The sequence below is a fragment of the Microcaecilia unicolor genome, chromosome 9 (genome assembly GCF_901765095.1).
Source record: "Microcaecilia unicolor chromosome 9, aMicUni1.1, whole genome shotgun sequence".
Classification (NCBI taxonomy): Eukaryota; Metazoa; Chordata; class Amphibia; order Gymnophiona; family Siphonopidae; genus Microcaecilia; species Microcaecilia unicolor.
This window is the reverse complement of record NC_044039.1, coordinates 139,617,988-139,634,791: the sequence shown is the minus strand read 5'-3', so window position 1 is coordinate 139,634,791 and position 16,804 is coordinate 139,617,988. Positions and strand designations below refer to the sequence as shown.

The 16,804-nt window shown below is 40.5% G+C and overlaps 1 protein-coding gene across 1 annotated transcript in view; it reads left to right on the top strand.

Moving 5' to 3' along the window:
- The window catches only part of UBR1 (ubiquitin protein ligase E3 component n-recognin 1), a 718,041-nt gene that overhangs the window by 446,992 nt on the left and 254,245 nt on the right, over positions 1–16,804 (top strand). The window contains exons 29-30 of the mRNA XM_030215524.1: positions 3,148–3,237; positions 5,647–5,822. Coding sequence (XP_030071384.1) covers positions 3,148–3,237; positions 5,647–5,822 — 266 coding nt within the window. The remainder of the gene's footprint in view (positions 1–3,147; positions 3,238–5,646; positions 5,823–16,804) is intronic.

Sequence of the window (16,804 nt, the reverse complement as noted above, 5' to 3'; positions counted from 1 at the left end):
CTTCCCTATAGCTGATCTCTCTATCAGAACAGCCATCCTTCAAGGAATCAACGCACTCTCCCAGGACTAACCTCTCCAAAGCAAATCCCTATCCCTCCCATCATCCTTCATAAACCCACATTCCTTGTAATCATGCATCCCACCACTCCTCACCCAACCTCCCCACTAATTCACACAATTCTCCACCAGTTAACACAAATCCATGGTCCTTCAGAAAGCTTGCTTGTTAGAAGTCTTCCCCCGATCCACCACCTTCTGCCATGCTGAATCCACCCTGGGCTCCCTGGCAGTCTCCCGCATCTCCTTCTGAACTGGAACATCCCTGCACTCCAAGGAGTGCAGTGCTGACCATGCCTCATCGGTGTCTTGACTTTACATGATCTACCATCCACAGTTAGCCACATCCCAAATGGAAAAAGCCACTTGCACCGGATCCCCTTTGACCTCATATATATCGAGGCTTCTCGGAAGGAAAGACGCTTTTGCAATGTAGTCCATGCCAAATCCTGAAACACTTCAATCTTAGAGTTTTTCCAAATAATTTCTTTTTGCTGCCTGGCTTTGGTCAATATCTTCTCCTTCATGGGGAAATCAGCAAAACACACCACTGTGTCCCTCTGTTATGTTTCCCGCTGCGGACCAGCCACTCTGTGCACTCTCTGAATACTAAAGTCCAGCAGTTGGCCTTCAGCCTCAGAATTCAAAATGAACCCACAATTCTCGAATCACTGCTTCACAGTTACTGAAGATGTCCGATTCAGGGATTCCCTTGAATCGCAGGTTGTTGCGCCGCAACCTATTCTCCAGGTCCTCCACCTGCTCCCTGAGTTGTTGTAATTCCCGTGGGTCCCCATTCACCACTTTATGCAATTTCCCCATTTCCTGTTTACAGTCTCCCTCCATTCCTCCATCTCACCAACTCGCGGTTCCCAGATCATGAATTTCAGCCATGATTTCTCTCAGGGCAGTTTGTTTATCCTGTCCAGACCCCTACCAGGTCTGCCTTCAGGTCCTGAAACCAAGCCACTACCTCTGTTTCGCAACTTCACACCAGTACATAGGACCCTTCTCAACACACTCCTCTCCTGCACCGCTGGACTCACTGCTATCTGTACTTTACTCCACTCCGATCCGGCCCCGCCTACACCACCAGCATTTCTGCCTTGCTCCGTTGTAAAATGGAATTGGTTCCAGCCCTCTCTTCGGTGGCATTCCTCGGGGACCTTTCCTCTTCAATGCTCACCTCGGGATGCCGCTTGCTGCAATGGGATTCGCTCACGTCCAAACAAGCCCTGATGGAGCTCTGCGCTTAAGCTGCCGTCCGGTTTGTGACATCAATTCCTTCTTGTTTTACTCCAGTCCTATCAGATAGCATCCAATCCAGGCCCCCCGGCTAGTCCGGAGGCTCCTCCAGCCGCCACCACGTGTTCCCTCTTGAACGCCTGCAGCTGATGATATTGGGGAACCCGCTCAGCCACCCTTCAGCCCGGGGCCGCATGCCCTCCTCCACTCTGTACTTCCCCTTCTCCCACAACTCCGCTGCCACAACTCCAGGCTCCACGCGGCCAGGGCTCTCCCAGCTGATCTCCAGATTGTCCTCTGCCCCAGGGAAGCCACAGACAAAGATCAAGCTGCCTCCCGGTGGGCCGATCATGCGCACGGGACCCAGGCACAGCCGACCAGGCAGCGTTCCCCAAGCCACCGCAGCAGTAGTCAAGGTCGTTCAGCTGTCCAGGGCTGTCCAGCAAAATTGAGAGTGTTGCTCCCCTCCCGTCACCTGCAGCCTTTGTCGTCCAAGGCCTCCACCTGTCCTTCTGAAGCGCCGCTCGCCCGCCTCCCAACAGCTCGCCGCCCGCGATCTCCTTCAGTCAGCCCGGGAGGCAGAGAGTTTAATATCTCTCACCTCCCCCAAACAGATCCTCCATACAGCGGTAAACAGCTGCGATTCCAGCAGCTTTTATGAGGCCGCCAGCAGAGCTCCACTCTCCCTGTCTCTTAAGTTTTCTGCCTAGCAGGAGAGCAGTACTTCATACTGTGGCCTTTCTAGCCGGAAGGCCCTGCACATTCAATCGGGAGGCAACCTAGCTAGTAGAAGTGTATGAAATATAAGCCTTCTGCCCCTGATACATGGGTTGGTGGCATGTGGTCAAAACTGAGGTGTAGTGCTCTGGTCCCCCCTTACCAATAATGCTTAGCCTGCTTGTTGTCCTTATGTACTGTCAGGTCTGTTTTCTATAGCTCTTAAATTGAATGCTCAACAGTTGAGTGATGTCATTCATTCCCCAACATTTAGTAGAGAAAATTACATAGTTTGTATTAAATTTAGTATACTTTTAGTGCATTCCCAACTCACTCTCTCTAAATCTCATATCATATGTTCTCCTAATAAGTGATTGCTCTGTTTTATTTGCATGGAGTCCTCTGGAAAATACCATCTTGAGATGGAATGAAGTGTCTTCCAATTCGTGTCATCTTCTCTTAACTAGTTTTGTTGAGCTCATGATCATGTGGCTCACAAGTAAGGTGAAAGGAAGAAGATAAGAGTGTATCAGTCTTTTACTGCAGGTCTCACATTTACTGCCTGGTCAATCTCACCAGATTTGGGCTGAGGGTAAGGAAAAGCAGGCCCTCTGTTTTCCACTGAGTGCAGCTAGTACTCACTTCAGGAACCAGGATGAATGGATGACGTGAAGGTACTTGAGGGCCTTTAAGCCATTTTAGGGGGGCCTGAGGGAAAGAGCTTAGCTTCTTTAAAGTGCATTTCTTGAGTATTAATTGTAGGTAATATGAAACCCAAGTGTTATGGGGTTTCAGGAATGGGAGTTGGCCATCTCTGTTTAGTGTGATTTTTGTCATATAGTGCCTTATCCATGAGAATCATAGAGCTGACCAGGATGTCACAGGTCACAAGTTATTCACCCCTAGAACATGAGTTTTTATAGTCCCTACCTATATGACTAGCATTTTCCTTCTCTATTCTATATCCCTTTTTAAAGTACCGCCTTAAGTTACTGGAATTGTGTTTTCACTACTTCAGTAAAAACTAATTTTCGTATTCCATTAGAGTAGAGAACAAGTAAATGTGTGAATTCTATGTAATATAACAGAGTCCTGCTTTACCTGATTATCTGTGTACTTTACTTCTAGATGTTTGATACAGTGAAACATTTAAGAGAGAAATCCAGTGTAACAGTAGTAGCCATTGCATCAGGATCCGAGGTCATGAAAGGAGATGAGGTAATAAGTCAGTGGAAGAAAAAAGGGGAAAACCTTTGTTCTTGGCAACACTTGAATGCTTTGTGCTGTGGTGTCTGCTGTGTTATATAGGTCTTCTCTGCAAGAATACATTTGTTAGAATACAGCACATGTAGAAAAGAAGAAAATATGATGTTCATATTCTGATTACTTTGTGATGTAACGTATAGTACAATCATAAGCATAATCCAGGTGAAGAAAATAAGGTTAATATTTAAAGATAACAGATTTCTCCATACCTGAATACCCTATCTACTAGACTGCGTTCGGCTCTCCTGAACACTTTAACGCTTTAACTTGGATTGCTACACATTCTGAGTGTAATAGATGCAGGGCACATGTTGGTGGGTGTTCTTTGGGATATTTTGATAAAGAGAGTGTGTTTTTTGGGGGATTCTGGGAATTCAGAGGAAGGGGAGGAATGGGATTGGGGGAATATTTTGGACTTTGTACTTGTGGTTGTACATTTTGCAATTTTTTTTACTGTTTGATATTAATAAAAATATTTACACATAAAGATAACAGAATTAAAGTATAGAGCATAATTTTTTAAATTTGAATCCTGTGTATTAAAATTAGAGCCTTTGGGCTCCCATGATTCTGTGACTATGAGAAGGGCCACAAAATACAGCCCTTTTAATGTAATTTCCCAGGTGCCTGACCATTGTGCTTGAAGTAGTGGTAGCAATCCTTCCCATCTTATACTGATCCTAGCTGCTTAAGAGGAGGACAGTGGCAGTGACATGCCTGTAGCTGAATTGTCCTTTGCTGTTGGGTCTAGTGTTGCTTTGAACTGCACAGCACAGTGGTGGTGCCCAGATAATGTGCACTACTAGCCCCAGAAGGAAGAGGGGTGAGTAAGTGACCCAAGGTGTCACATTGTCATTGGCCTTCTATAGTCAGGCTAATCTGAAGGAAGGAAGAGTACATAAGTGAGAGTGAAGGAAGGACAAGACAGTGAAAGGGGGAATTGGAGGGAGGTGAAGTGAGGGAGGGAAATGGAGAAGGAAAGGGTGAGAGATGGGATTTGGAGGTGAGACAAGAGTGAGTAAGTGCAGAGGTGGAGTGAGGGAGGGAAATGGAGAAGGAGGGGGTGAGTGAAGGGATTTGGAGGTGAGGCAAGAGTGAGTGCAGGGATCAGATTGAATCCTATCTACCACTCCTTACCCCAGAATCCCCTTTTTCTCATCTCCTTTTCCTTCCCCCATTCTTTTTCTCTTCTTCCTGTGCAGTCTGACTTCCCATATTCTCATCTCCATACCACTCCCTCCCCTCCCCTCCCACTGCTGCCTTATATCCCTTCTCCTTTTCTCTTCTCTGTGATCCACTCTTCTCCCCTTGGCCTCCTTCCTTGATCTTTATTGCCATTCTGTCTTCCCAACACCAATTACTAAGATCCCTTTTTTCCCCACAAAATATTACTGAATTAACTAGACACAAAATAAATGTTAGTAAATGACTATTTTCTAAGCATTTTTAAGTTATACTTTTTAGTATGAAATATATGGATTTATACAGATGTGGTACATAATAGTCATAGAATTTCAGAAATATTTCTGTAGAATCTTATAGCTTCTGCTATAGAAATATTCTTGAACTGCTGCAAAAAACTAGGAGCTTTGATTAGAAAACCAGTATGCTAATTTACAGATTGTTTTTGAAAAAAAAAAAAGATTTCTGTGATGCAATGTGCAAAAACACCAACATGTTTTTTTTTCTTTTCACAAAGTGCTTTTTGTGAAATAAATCTCAAGTTTGCTTCTTTGCAGTTGTAAACTTATTGAGTAGTCCGCTATATGCAAAAGCTTCTTTAAAATTAATGTTGAGCTGCTTGGAGCAAAATCTTGCAAAGCAGTTCTTTAATGTTTTGGAGAAAAAAAAGAAAAGCTTTTGCACATCACTTGAAAATAAAATAGATAGCTCTCAGGACAGCCAAAGATAGCTATAGTTGAGATTTACATCTAGGGTTAGTTGATACCATTTACCAAAGTGGTGGCAACAGGGCAGGAGCAAGTGATCTGCTCAAAATGTTTGGATTTTTATTTTTTCAAAATAGGGCAATGCTTAGAGGTGAGAAGAATAGCATAACTGGGCTGCTTTTATACACATGGGCAATGTGGGAAGAAATTCTGGGTTTGCCTCATAGACCACCAGAGATTTGGCATACAAGGATTGGAGGGCATTTTACCAATTCTTGCAGCTTGAAGATCAGAGGCCACCATTGCACATTGCTGTGACTACAGAGGCACAAAAACATTTCTAATGAAAGTTTGCTGTAATGCTAAGACTACCTACCTGCAATACATTAAATTGTTCTACCTTGAATATTTAATGATTTATTTTATTCTTCTACCTTTCTCTGCTTTTCCTGGAATTTTCTGTGAGGTACAGACTAGCCAAGACAAGGAGAAGAGGAAAAGGAAAGCTGAGGCAGCCAGGCTACACCGACAGAAGATCATGGCCCAGATGTCAGCCCTACAAAGAAATTTTATTGAAAGCCATAAATTACTTTATGAGACTACAGGGGAGACTCAGGAAAGAGTGAGTGCCACAGCTGAAGAAGAAAGGTAAGACAAATGAAATTTAAAAACTCAAATATGCCAATGTACATTGGAAGGAATTTGTTTTTGCGCACTTAAGCAAGATTAGAGATAATTTTTTGTCTTTTTGTAAGCACAAAAGCCTTTTTGTTAAGTGTTGTCTGTGAGCTGCTGCTGTTGTTAGTTTTGATATTTTTTATTTTTCAGTGTTTTATTTTGTGGAGTTTTTGTTGTATTTATTTTTGCCCCTGGGGTCAAGACATATAGTTTTTGTTTGGTTTAGTGTGCTCGATTTTTGTGTTAAGTTACTTTCTCTTTGGTTATAACTTGTATTGTATTGTGATGCTGTGGGGCTGAGAAGTCAGGTAGGCTCTTAACCCCGGGTCCCACTCTCTCTAACTCACGTTTTCAGAAGACCCTCTCCTGGAATCTTACCAGAAACTGTGGAGGAATGTTTATAACACTCCAGGAGACCACCAGTCAAATTGCTTTAAGATGTCCACAAGACCACCATGGAACGAAAAGCAACAAGTGTGTGTAAGAGAGGCCAAGATGGCGGGTTTTTCTTCTCCCACGGCAGGAGTGGCCTGGTCTGCAGAACTTACTGCGGAGGTCTGGGCAGTGATAGAGGCATCCCTTCAACAAATCATAGAAAAATTAAACGGTATGGATGAACAGATGGAGGATGTGAGTTGAGATCTCCATGCTATTTTAAACTGCATAAATCTTCTGGAGTCGGATGTTGAGCGAGTGACCCAGAAAAACAAGCAGCTAAAAATGCAACAGCAAACATTGGATGATATTGAGAACAGAAACCAACGGAACAATTATTGGGCCTCCCTGCAGATCTACACGGATGTCTGGAGTCTTAGCTAGTCAAAAGCCTGATGCTTCAGAACTCTGCGGGGCCCCTACTTACAGAGTGAGCCCACAGGGTAGAGCCTAAGAGAGAGATGAACCAGAAGCCCAGAGTGGTCATTTTGCATCTCCTTAATTATGCTTATAAAGAAGAAATACTCCATGCATTACGGGGAGATAAGTTGGTGTACCAGGAGAAGAAATTCTCTGATTCCAAGACTATTCAAATAAAATATCTGGACAACGCAGAAAGTTTGTCCCTCTCTGTACAAGACTAATAAAGACTAATGTCACATTTCGCATTCCAAGGTGATGTCACAGGTCTGCAATGTCCGCATTTAAAGTGTTCTTTCTCACCTAGAGTCCACTGCAACCACTGGCACGGAGGTAATTCAGACGGGCTGATGGCAGGAAGGCGATGTTGGGACCAATCCTGTGGACCAAAAAAATCTATCGTTCAACTTGCCACACTGATATAGATTCATCTATGTAGTATCTGCATTGCGGTACCCTTGTCCCAAATGTACATCAGGATAAACTACCAGATCACTGAATATCCGCATCAATGACACAAACATAGTATTTTACATCAAAGGATGGGGGCACCCTTTGGTGACCCACTGTATACAATGTCTTCGCTTTCTTTGGACGATTTTTTCCGGTAAGATGTAATTGACAGCATTAACCCCTAGAGCTCGGGGTGGTGAGTCAACAAGAGACTGATACAGTTGGAACAGCATTGGATTTTCCGTTTGGGGTCCACGGAACCACATGGCCTCAACGCGAAGATTGACTGGGTGGAGTTTTTTTTGAGTGCATCCAGTGTTGTCGATATAGACATTTTGGCACCCTTATTTTCTTTTTCCCCCCTTTTTTTCCTTTTTCTATTTTCAGTAATTTTAGATGCAGTTTGGATCCCAGCTGGTACTGGGAGCATGGGCTTGTCCATTTAATTACGTTAGCTGTCAGGTACATCTGTTTTTTCTTCCTGACTGGTTCTCTAGCACGTAAGCGGTGGACCATTGACATTCATGAATGATTGGCTGTCAGGGGCAGCTGGCTGAGAATTGACAGGCTCACCAGCACGCATGTGTGAACGTTTTAGTATATATTGGCGGGTTTTTGTTCGGGCTCCTGCATTCAAGCTCCAACAGATGGAGCCTGGTTAAGGTCAGCTGCCGTCGTGGTTTGCTTTTCATTTTTCTCCTTTTTGTTGAGTGTGAGTAACACTATGGAGAGTTTTTGAGACTATTTTATGTGTAACTTTTTGTTTTGTTGTTTGCAGCGCCACTGCTAAGCCTGAACTGGTATCAACGAATTAGGTATCCTGTGTCCCCTGAAGAAGCCTTCTGGTGAAATGGGTCCGTCGGGTCTTGGTTGCCATTCATGATAACTACACACAGTGAAGCTCAGTCAGTTAAATTAAGCTGAACCTTTATTTTTATACGATTGGCAGTGGGATGCACTGGTTACCCAGTTATAATCTTTTTTCTTTTCAAGTTGATGCATGATGCATTTAAAAAATTCCAGAAAAAATATATAAAATGAGACACAAATAATTTTGCACAACCCTCTTGTGGTTGGCTGGGGGTTTATTGACGATGATTATACAGAGAAGACATGTGACCAGGATGGTCTAATTGCTACAGGCTTGGAGTAGCAGGTCACCATTTTTGAGGTCTTTTCCCTCATTTTTGGCCTTTTTTTTGATTGGGTGGTGTTTGTCACATTCAAAGTTCTTGCTCACTTTCTGCAGTATCTTTTAAGTGCAATTTATAATCTTGCTGTATGTATATATTTACAGCTTCTCTTGTCCTTACCCATCCCTCCTGGGTGAAACAAGTTAAGGCTGTGCCTGTAGCCCTTGTGCAACAAGCAGATCTTCCTTTTTGGACCAGACCTCCCTGTCTGTCCACACTCTCCTCTCCTAAAAGAGTACCTCTCCAGACTTTGGCTCCAAACAGCCTCTTTTCTTTCAGATTTATGGAGATCAGTTAAAGCACTTAGTTTTAACCATTGGAAGATCACATTTTAAGATAATTTTGAATTTTCAGCTATTTGCCAGAACGCTGCCTACACAATCAAATTAACATTTTTTTAAAAGATATTTAGGTAGGAAGGTGGACTGTAGTTTTATGATGGTGCTGCTATAGTGTATTATAGAGGAGATGGATTCTAGTTTCGGAATGCACTCACTCTGAGCACTATTCACTTTATTTATAGACATTATAGATTTATAATATTAAATTGAAGGTTTCTAGAGTAGTATGATAAAATTTTAACTGCCAGACCCCTGACCATTCTTCTAACGTTTGAAGATCCCTTTTCATGTTTTCTACACCTTCCAGGGTATCCACTCTATTGGCTATCTTCATGTCATCCGCCAAAAAGGCAAATTTTCTTTCTAATACTTCAGCAGTGTCTCTCACAAATACATTAAACAGAATTGGCCAAGTGTAGAGCAGAAGGAGCAGATTTGGGACATATGTTCTGGCTATGCAAAGCGGTGGAGAAATTTTGGAAAGAAATAATCCAATACGTAAACTTAATCTGGAAGCAAGGCTGGACTTATCACTCGACCCTTCTGTTTGGACAACTAATAAATAGTCGACCCACAGTAAAAGGCTTTACAGCATTTACCCAGCGCGCAGTAATTGTGGGCAAACATGTTATATTGACAGAATGGTTGTCAACTGGGGGTCTGACATTGCAACAGTGGAGGACGCAAATGCTACAGACATTGCGCACAGAAAGGTCGGGAGTAACAGACATTAACTCACAAATTGGAGTACAATTACAACAATGGTGGACCCCCTTTTGGAACACTCTAACTCCTCAAGCACGTAGTCATCTTTTAAACTTGTAATGAACACATAAACTCAGAAGACAGACTGTCAAGAACAAGGGAAAGGGATGGGGAGGGAAGGGAGCTGGGGGGAGGGCTTGTTGAGGGGATAAAAAGAAAATGGATGGTGAACAGTTGTAAATGTTATACAATTTTGTTTATACTACTTGTCACATCAATAAAAATGATTTAAATATAAACAGAATCGGCCTCAGCACCAATCCCTGGGGCACTCACTACTTACCGTCTTTTCCTCTGAGCGGATTCCATTTACCACCACCCTCTGCCTCCTGTCGGTCAACCAGTTTCCAATCCAGTTCACCTCTTTGGGTCCTAAGTTCAGTCTTCTCAGTTTATTCATGAGTCTTCTGTGAGGGACCATATCAAAAGCTTTGCTGAAATCCAAGTACATTACATCTAGAGTATGTCCTTCATCCAGTTCTTTGGTCATGCAGTTGAAGAAGTTAATAAGATTAGTTTGGCAGGATTTTCCTTTGGTACAGCCATGTTGCCTCTGATCCTGTAACCCATTGGCTTCTAGGAAGTTAACTATCCTTTCCTTCAACAGCAACTCCATTATTTTTCCAACCACCAACGTGAGGCTTACTGGCCTGTAGTTTCCCACTTCTTTCCTGTCTCTGCAATTGTGAAGAGAAACCACATCAGCTTGTCTCCAGTCTCGAGGAAACTTCTCCCATCTCTAAGATCTATTAAATAAATCCTTAAGAGGTCCCGTCAGGACTTCTCTGAGCTCCCTCAGAAAGGGTCCTCCCTTTTTGATAGGGTCCTCTTTCGGTATAGGATCTTCCAATAGCATGTCGGCCATCTTCAGATCCGAGTTCACTGGCCTTCAGCTTTTCTTTCTTCTTTTTTTTTTTTAAAGATTTTACAGCTATTTCTCTACCAGTGTTGCAAACAAACTTGTCTATAAACCCTTCTGCCAGTGAGTGAGTGCCATTTTAAAGGCTAAACAGCCAAAATTAGATCCAAGAGCCTATTCTCATTGAAGAAGGCTTGGAGCTCCAGAAAAATGCAGCTTCCCGGCTTACTGCATCACATGACCCCCCCCCCCCCCCCCCCCTTATTTTTTAGATGTTTATTTGAGGTTATGTCTCTTTATTTTGTGATTATAAGGATGTGTGAGGGGGTAGCTGTAGGAGAGGGATGATATGTAAAATATTGAACAATTAGAATGTTTGCTGTTTGATTGTACCTTTTAATTGTTCAATGAAATCGATTTAACTTAAAATTCAATTCTTACCTTCTTTTAAATAGAGGCCTTTTTATGACTGTGGGTTAACACAGGGCTGTTTTTGGACTGCTTCTAGAAACCTCAAAAATATGGGAGTCTTACCTTTAAATTTTTTTCACAGCATTTTGGGCTGGATTTTATAACAGGTATCTATTTTATAAAGGCCACATAGGCACTTGTTTGCCTTCATAAAATAGGCACCCAGGACTAGCCCCAATAGCGCACACATGCTAATGCACACAGATTTATAACATGTGGAATACATATATGTTTACACCAAAGTGTGCCCAAACTACCTCCCCTCAAACACAGATAAGGCAAATCCAATTCCTTTTCTTTACAAATGAGAAACTAATCAGTTTAAATTAGAAGGAAGCTTTAGACTGTATTTTGTAAAACAGTTTCCACTAAATAAGTTGTATTTTATGATGTGAGACTGGTTGCAGAAAATAATTGGTATTCTGCCAGTTTTTATGACTTATATTGCATTTGTATTTTCTTAGGTACAAATCAAAATCCCAAATCCCTAGACATTGAATCACTCTATCCCACAACTCCATACTTTGTCCATGATTGAAAGAATACTCCAGAATAGGGAGATACAGAAAAGGATTCCAAAGCATTTGATTCTCACTTTTGCAACCATTGCTCTGACTAAAACTACTTTTGTTTCCAGAATATTTATCAACAAGTTAAGGGCACAGCAATGGGTGCCTCTGTGGCCCCGGATTTGGCAAACCTGTACATTGCAGATTTTGAATACATACATCTTGAAAATAACCCCTTTTCTGGTCATATAAAAATATACAAAAGATAAATCGATGATATATTTATTATCTGGCAGGGTGATGCAGACACCCTCATGTCATTCTTCCATGGCTTAATATGCAAGAACCGAAACTTAAGTTCCAGATACAGTACAGTAATGATCAAGTTCATTTTTTAGATGTGACTATCACCAAAAATGAATATTTTTTCAGTGCACCATATACAGAAAACCGACAGACAGGAATGCTTTCCTACACTAACAAGTAGTTACCATCATCTATGCAGACAACGTCACTATATACGTACCGTACAAACACAATCTGACAGAAATCACCAACGAAATCAAGCTCAGCCTAAACATCATGAACTCATGGGCAAATGCATTTCAATTAAAACTTAACACAGACAAGACACATTGTCTCATCATCTCATCCCGACACAATACGTACAAACCCACAAGTATAAACACCCCAGACCATACCCTCCCTGTCTCGGACAGCCTGAAAATCCTCGGCGTTACTATCGACCACAACCTTACACTTGAGAGTCAAGTTAACTCCACAACTAAATGTTCCACTCAATGTGGAAACTCCAACGCGTGAAACCATTCTTCCTGAGTGAAACATTTCGCAGCCTGATACAATCAATGGTACTAAGCCATGCAGACTATTGCAATGGAATTTACGCAGGATGCAAAGAACAACTCATAAAGAAACTTCAGACCGCACAAAACACAGCAGCCAGGCTTATATTTGGAAAAACGCCATATGAAAGTGCTAACCCCTCCGAGAAAAACTACATTGGTTACCAATCAAAGAATGTATTGCTTTCAAAATCTGCACTCTGGTCCATAAAATTATCTACGGCGAAGTCCCGGGCTACATGACAGACCTCATAGACCTACCAACAAGAAACAATTGGAACAACACGAGCATACGTAAATCTCCACTACCCAAGCTGCAAAGGACTCAAATACAAATCAATCTATGCATCTCCTATATAAGCACACAACTGTGGAATGCATTACCAAAAGCCGTGAAAACAACGTACCACCACCTAATCTTCCGGAAATCACTAAAAACCTACCTGTTTAAAAAGGCATACCCTACCGACCCAACCTAATTACTTAAACCCTGCAACACAACGAAACCAAAGCTTGTTACAGACTCTGCATAACTCTTTCTCTCTATGATTCCTAATGTGTCTACAACACATGCACCTAAATCGACCACAACAACTCCTTGTAACTGTTTCTCTACTGGAGATGGCGAACGCCTCTACAGTACTATGTAAGTGACATTGAGCCTGCAAATAGGTGGGGAAATGTGGGATACAAATGTAACAAATAAATAAAATAAATCATCCTGGTCTGAAGAAGAATCTACCATTGTCAGTTTCTTTGTTTATGTTGTGTATGCTCTAACTTTGAAGATTTCAACAAGCAAGCAGAAACAATGACCAATAGATTTCTCAACAGAGGATACCCAACTGGACATTTGAAAGAAGGCTATGTGAAAGCACTAATAAAGCATTACTTCAACAAGACACCACTAAAACTGTACCTGAAATAGTCTCCGTGTCTCCTTTTTGGCCAAAAAAATACAACGATTTATACGTTGACACTGGCATATTTTCGAGGGATTGGAATTCTTCAGAAATAAAAAGCTGGTAATAGCGTATTCAAAAGACAAGAATTTGAAAGACCATCTAGTGCCATCTGCTTTACCAGAATCCAGTACAGAATCGGCAGAACTTCATTTTGGACACCGCAAATGCGGGAGATGCGGTGTATGCAGACACTGTTGGTAGACATCAATTTTTATTCATCCATCCACTCACAGGCAATACAAACTACAACACACTTCAGACTGCAACTCATCATGTGTTATCTGTATCATACAATGCCCCTGTTTACTCTTGTACATTAGCAAAACCAGCGGAGTTATTAAAAAATGCATCACAGAACATCAAAGCTGCATCAATAGGAACATTGAAAGTGCACCACTGGTTAACCACAGACATTCTGCAAACCATACCATAGATAACTTGAAATTTCTTGGTTTTAAACTGTACAAATCAAGTTGGAGAAGAGGTAATCTGGAAAATCTCCTGCGTAGGGAGGAGCAAAATGGATCTTTGATTTTAATACACTAACTCCTTGTGGCCTCAACAGTGAGATTGACTACCACCCATTTTTTGATGGTTTTTTACACTACTGATTGATTTATTCTGGCCCAAATATACTGTTGAAGTATTTTTTATTTCTTTTCATTTTCTATGGTTGTCACTTATCACCATACACTTATAATACGCTAACTTTACCCTTCTGGCCTCAACAGTGAGATTGATTACCACCCATTTTTATGATGGTTTTTACACTACTAACTCATTCTGTTTCAGTTATACTGTCAAAGCAATTTTATTTCTTTTCACATTTTGGGGTATGTTTACTCAGGTGCATTAGCGTTTTTAGCGCATGCTGTGCGCACTAACCGTGTAGGCGCTTATAGGAATAGAATGGGTGCCTACACAGCACATGCTAAAAATGCTAGCGCGCCCTTAACGCTGCTTAGTAAACATGAGTGTTAAAAGTTGTCACTTGTCATCACTTCCCCAACTGCAAAGGTCTAAAATACAAACAACACATGCGTCAACCTTTTCCTACTTGAGCACACAATTCTGGAACGCGCTACCACGCAACTTGAAAACGATCTACGAACTAACTAACTTTCGCAAACTACTGAAGACCCATCTCTTTAACAAAGCATACCAAAGAGATCAACAAATGTGATCCCCTACACATATATCCAGAATAGCCTTACGATATCTGCTTGTTATACGACAACCATGCTTTTTTATTATCCTGTTAACCAAGATTCTTATGCAATATTAAATGTTTATTTTCTTATGTATTTCCACTATTCATGATGTAATGTAAGCCACATTGAGCCTGCAAAGAGGTGAGAAAATGTGGGATATGAATGCAATAAATAACATACGCTCAGTTTTAACGTACACATTTTTTTTTGTCTGCAAGTGATTTTTAGATATTAATATATCATATTTATTTTTGTATCAAAGATACTATACTATATATTCTAGTAAGCAGTTGCAGTTTACGCAGTATATATCAGCCCACTAGCATTTTATCACCATGCAGCTTTTTTCATATTTTTTATATTTTAGTTGTCACTTGTCATCACTATGCACTTAGAAATGCTTTTTACTATACGCTTAGTTCAGATTTACATTTTTTTTTTCTAACACCGCTCTTAAGATTATCCCTGTATGCAGTTCACACAGCATATATTAACTCACCAGTACTTTATCACAATAGGCACTTTCTCAACACATCCACATGAACAATAAACTCATTGATGTTATCACGCATTTATGTATTTGTTATATGATAACTATACACCATATAGTCCACATTAGCACTCACATAATCAGCACCCAAGTGTCAGGTTCTCAAGGGTTTCTTTTTACCCATCAGTAGTCACTAATATATATATATATGTACTTTAATAGATCCAGGTTTGGAGCTGCATTTAAACATATATAGCTATTATTTTCTATTCAGACATCGAGGCACTTATTCTTTGATCACTCTGTTGTGAAGTCATACGTTTAGGAACTTTCTCCATTGCCCTTTTTTTTGTGCAAGCAAAAAGTACTCCAGATTACATTTATCCATCTATATTTCCATACACAAAGATTAGCCAAGTTTAAAAATGCATTACATGAGGGGATGACATCACCTATGTACTTTCGTCATTAACACGTCATCAGTTTCAACTTCGGCGCCTTTTTGACAATATATACCCACTCACATCAGTATTTTGTTTTTACTCGGCTTTTTTCTGCTTTTGCTGCCACTATGATGCTTTGCTGACTGACTAATACTCATACAGAAAGCCTTTTTCAAGGTAAGAGACATTTTCACTTACACTCAGCTCTTCTCTCCAGCTGTTTTCACGGTCATGCTTACCGTGTAAATTACCAATAGCTCCTTGTTCCATGACACCATGTTCACAGTGACATACTCTGGATCGGTCAGTCTGTTTGATGCTGGTATGTTAGCATAGGTACAATGTCCATGCTCTTTGACTCAGCATGTGCAGAAACCTCCTTGTATTTAATGTGCATCTTATGGCAGTATGTCTGTACACTCTAGCCTAATTCTTTCAACTCTGCATTTGTCTGTAAGTTGTCTTTTTTTCACTGCTCCCAATATTTTTATTTTTGTTTCTTCCAGCATTATATTAGGCATGGCACCTCATTGTTCTATTACATTATACTTGTACTTTATCACATTCCCATTATTGTGCTGTTTTTAGTCACTTCTCAATCTTCGGTTCATGGGTTTGTTTAGTTCTACACTTTCTCAGATGTATCTATTTTTTATAGCCTTAACTGTATCCTATCTAACTGCCTTCTTCTGTCGTAGTGTCGATATCTAAAATAATAAAGGATATCAACCACATGCCCTTTTAGCTTGTCCCTTCACCTTCCCACAGCATTACATGCATGTTACCCTCATTTTTTCATCATTTTTTACCCTTACATACTTTCATGCTACACTGTGACTTTCCATTTCCATTTTCTTTTTTTACCTTTTTTTTTCTCGAAGAATACAGTTTTCAGTCATATTAGATCATTCGTCCCTTCTAAACGTTTTCTTTACATACTTGGTTTATTATGCTCTCATCACGTACTTAATCTCACTACATACCAAGTTTTTCATCCTGAGTTTTCTCATTCAATTTGATGTTTTTCTCACACACTAGGCTACTCCACTGTTCTTCCAGCATTAGAGCATTTTGGAGTTTTTGTTCTTGGTACTTCTAATGCAGCACAGAAGGTCAGTCTGTTACAATTAACATCTTCAATATACAAAAGAATATTGGTCACTGTTATTTCACTATTTACAGTCGGTGTACTTTGAAAGTTTGGGGATTTTAGCTTGCATTTAGTTTTATAATGCTCTCTTTTAATGTTTCTAGTGTGAGAATCATTTTGTATTCTTGACACATGTGCACCAGTGTAGTTTTTATCTTTCAGTTCTTGTTTGTATAATTTATACTCTGTATATATTCATGTTAAGATTGTATTTTATCTTTACATTATACTAACTAATTATATATACTATACTTTTGTATTTCTCAGTAATGCCTTTTGAAATACAAGTAATAGTTTGCTACATCTCTATACACATTATTTTATTCCTTAGCCCTTATGTGCAAACATTTAGATTTATTTTTTTTTCATTATTATCATTATCCT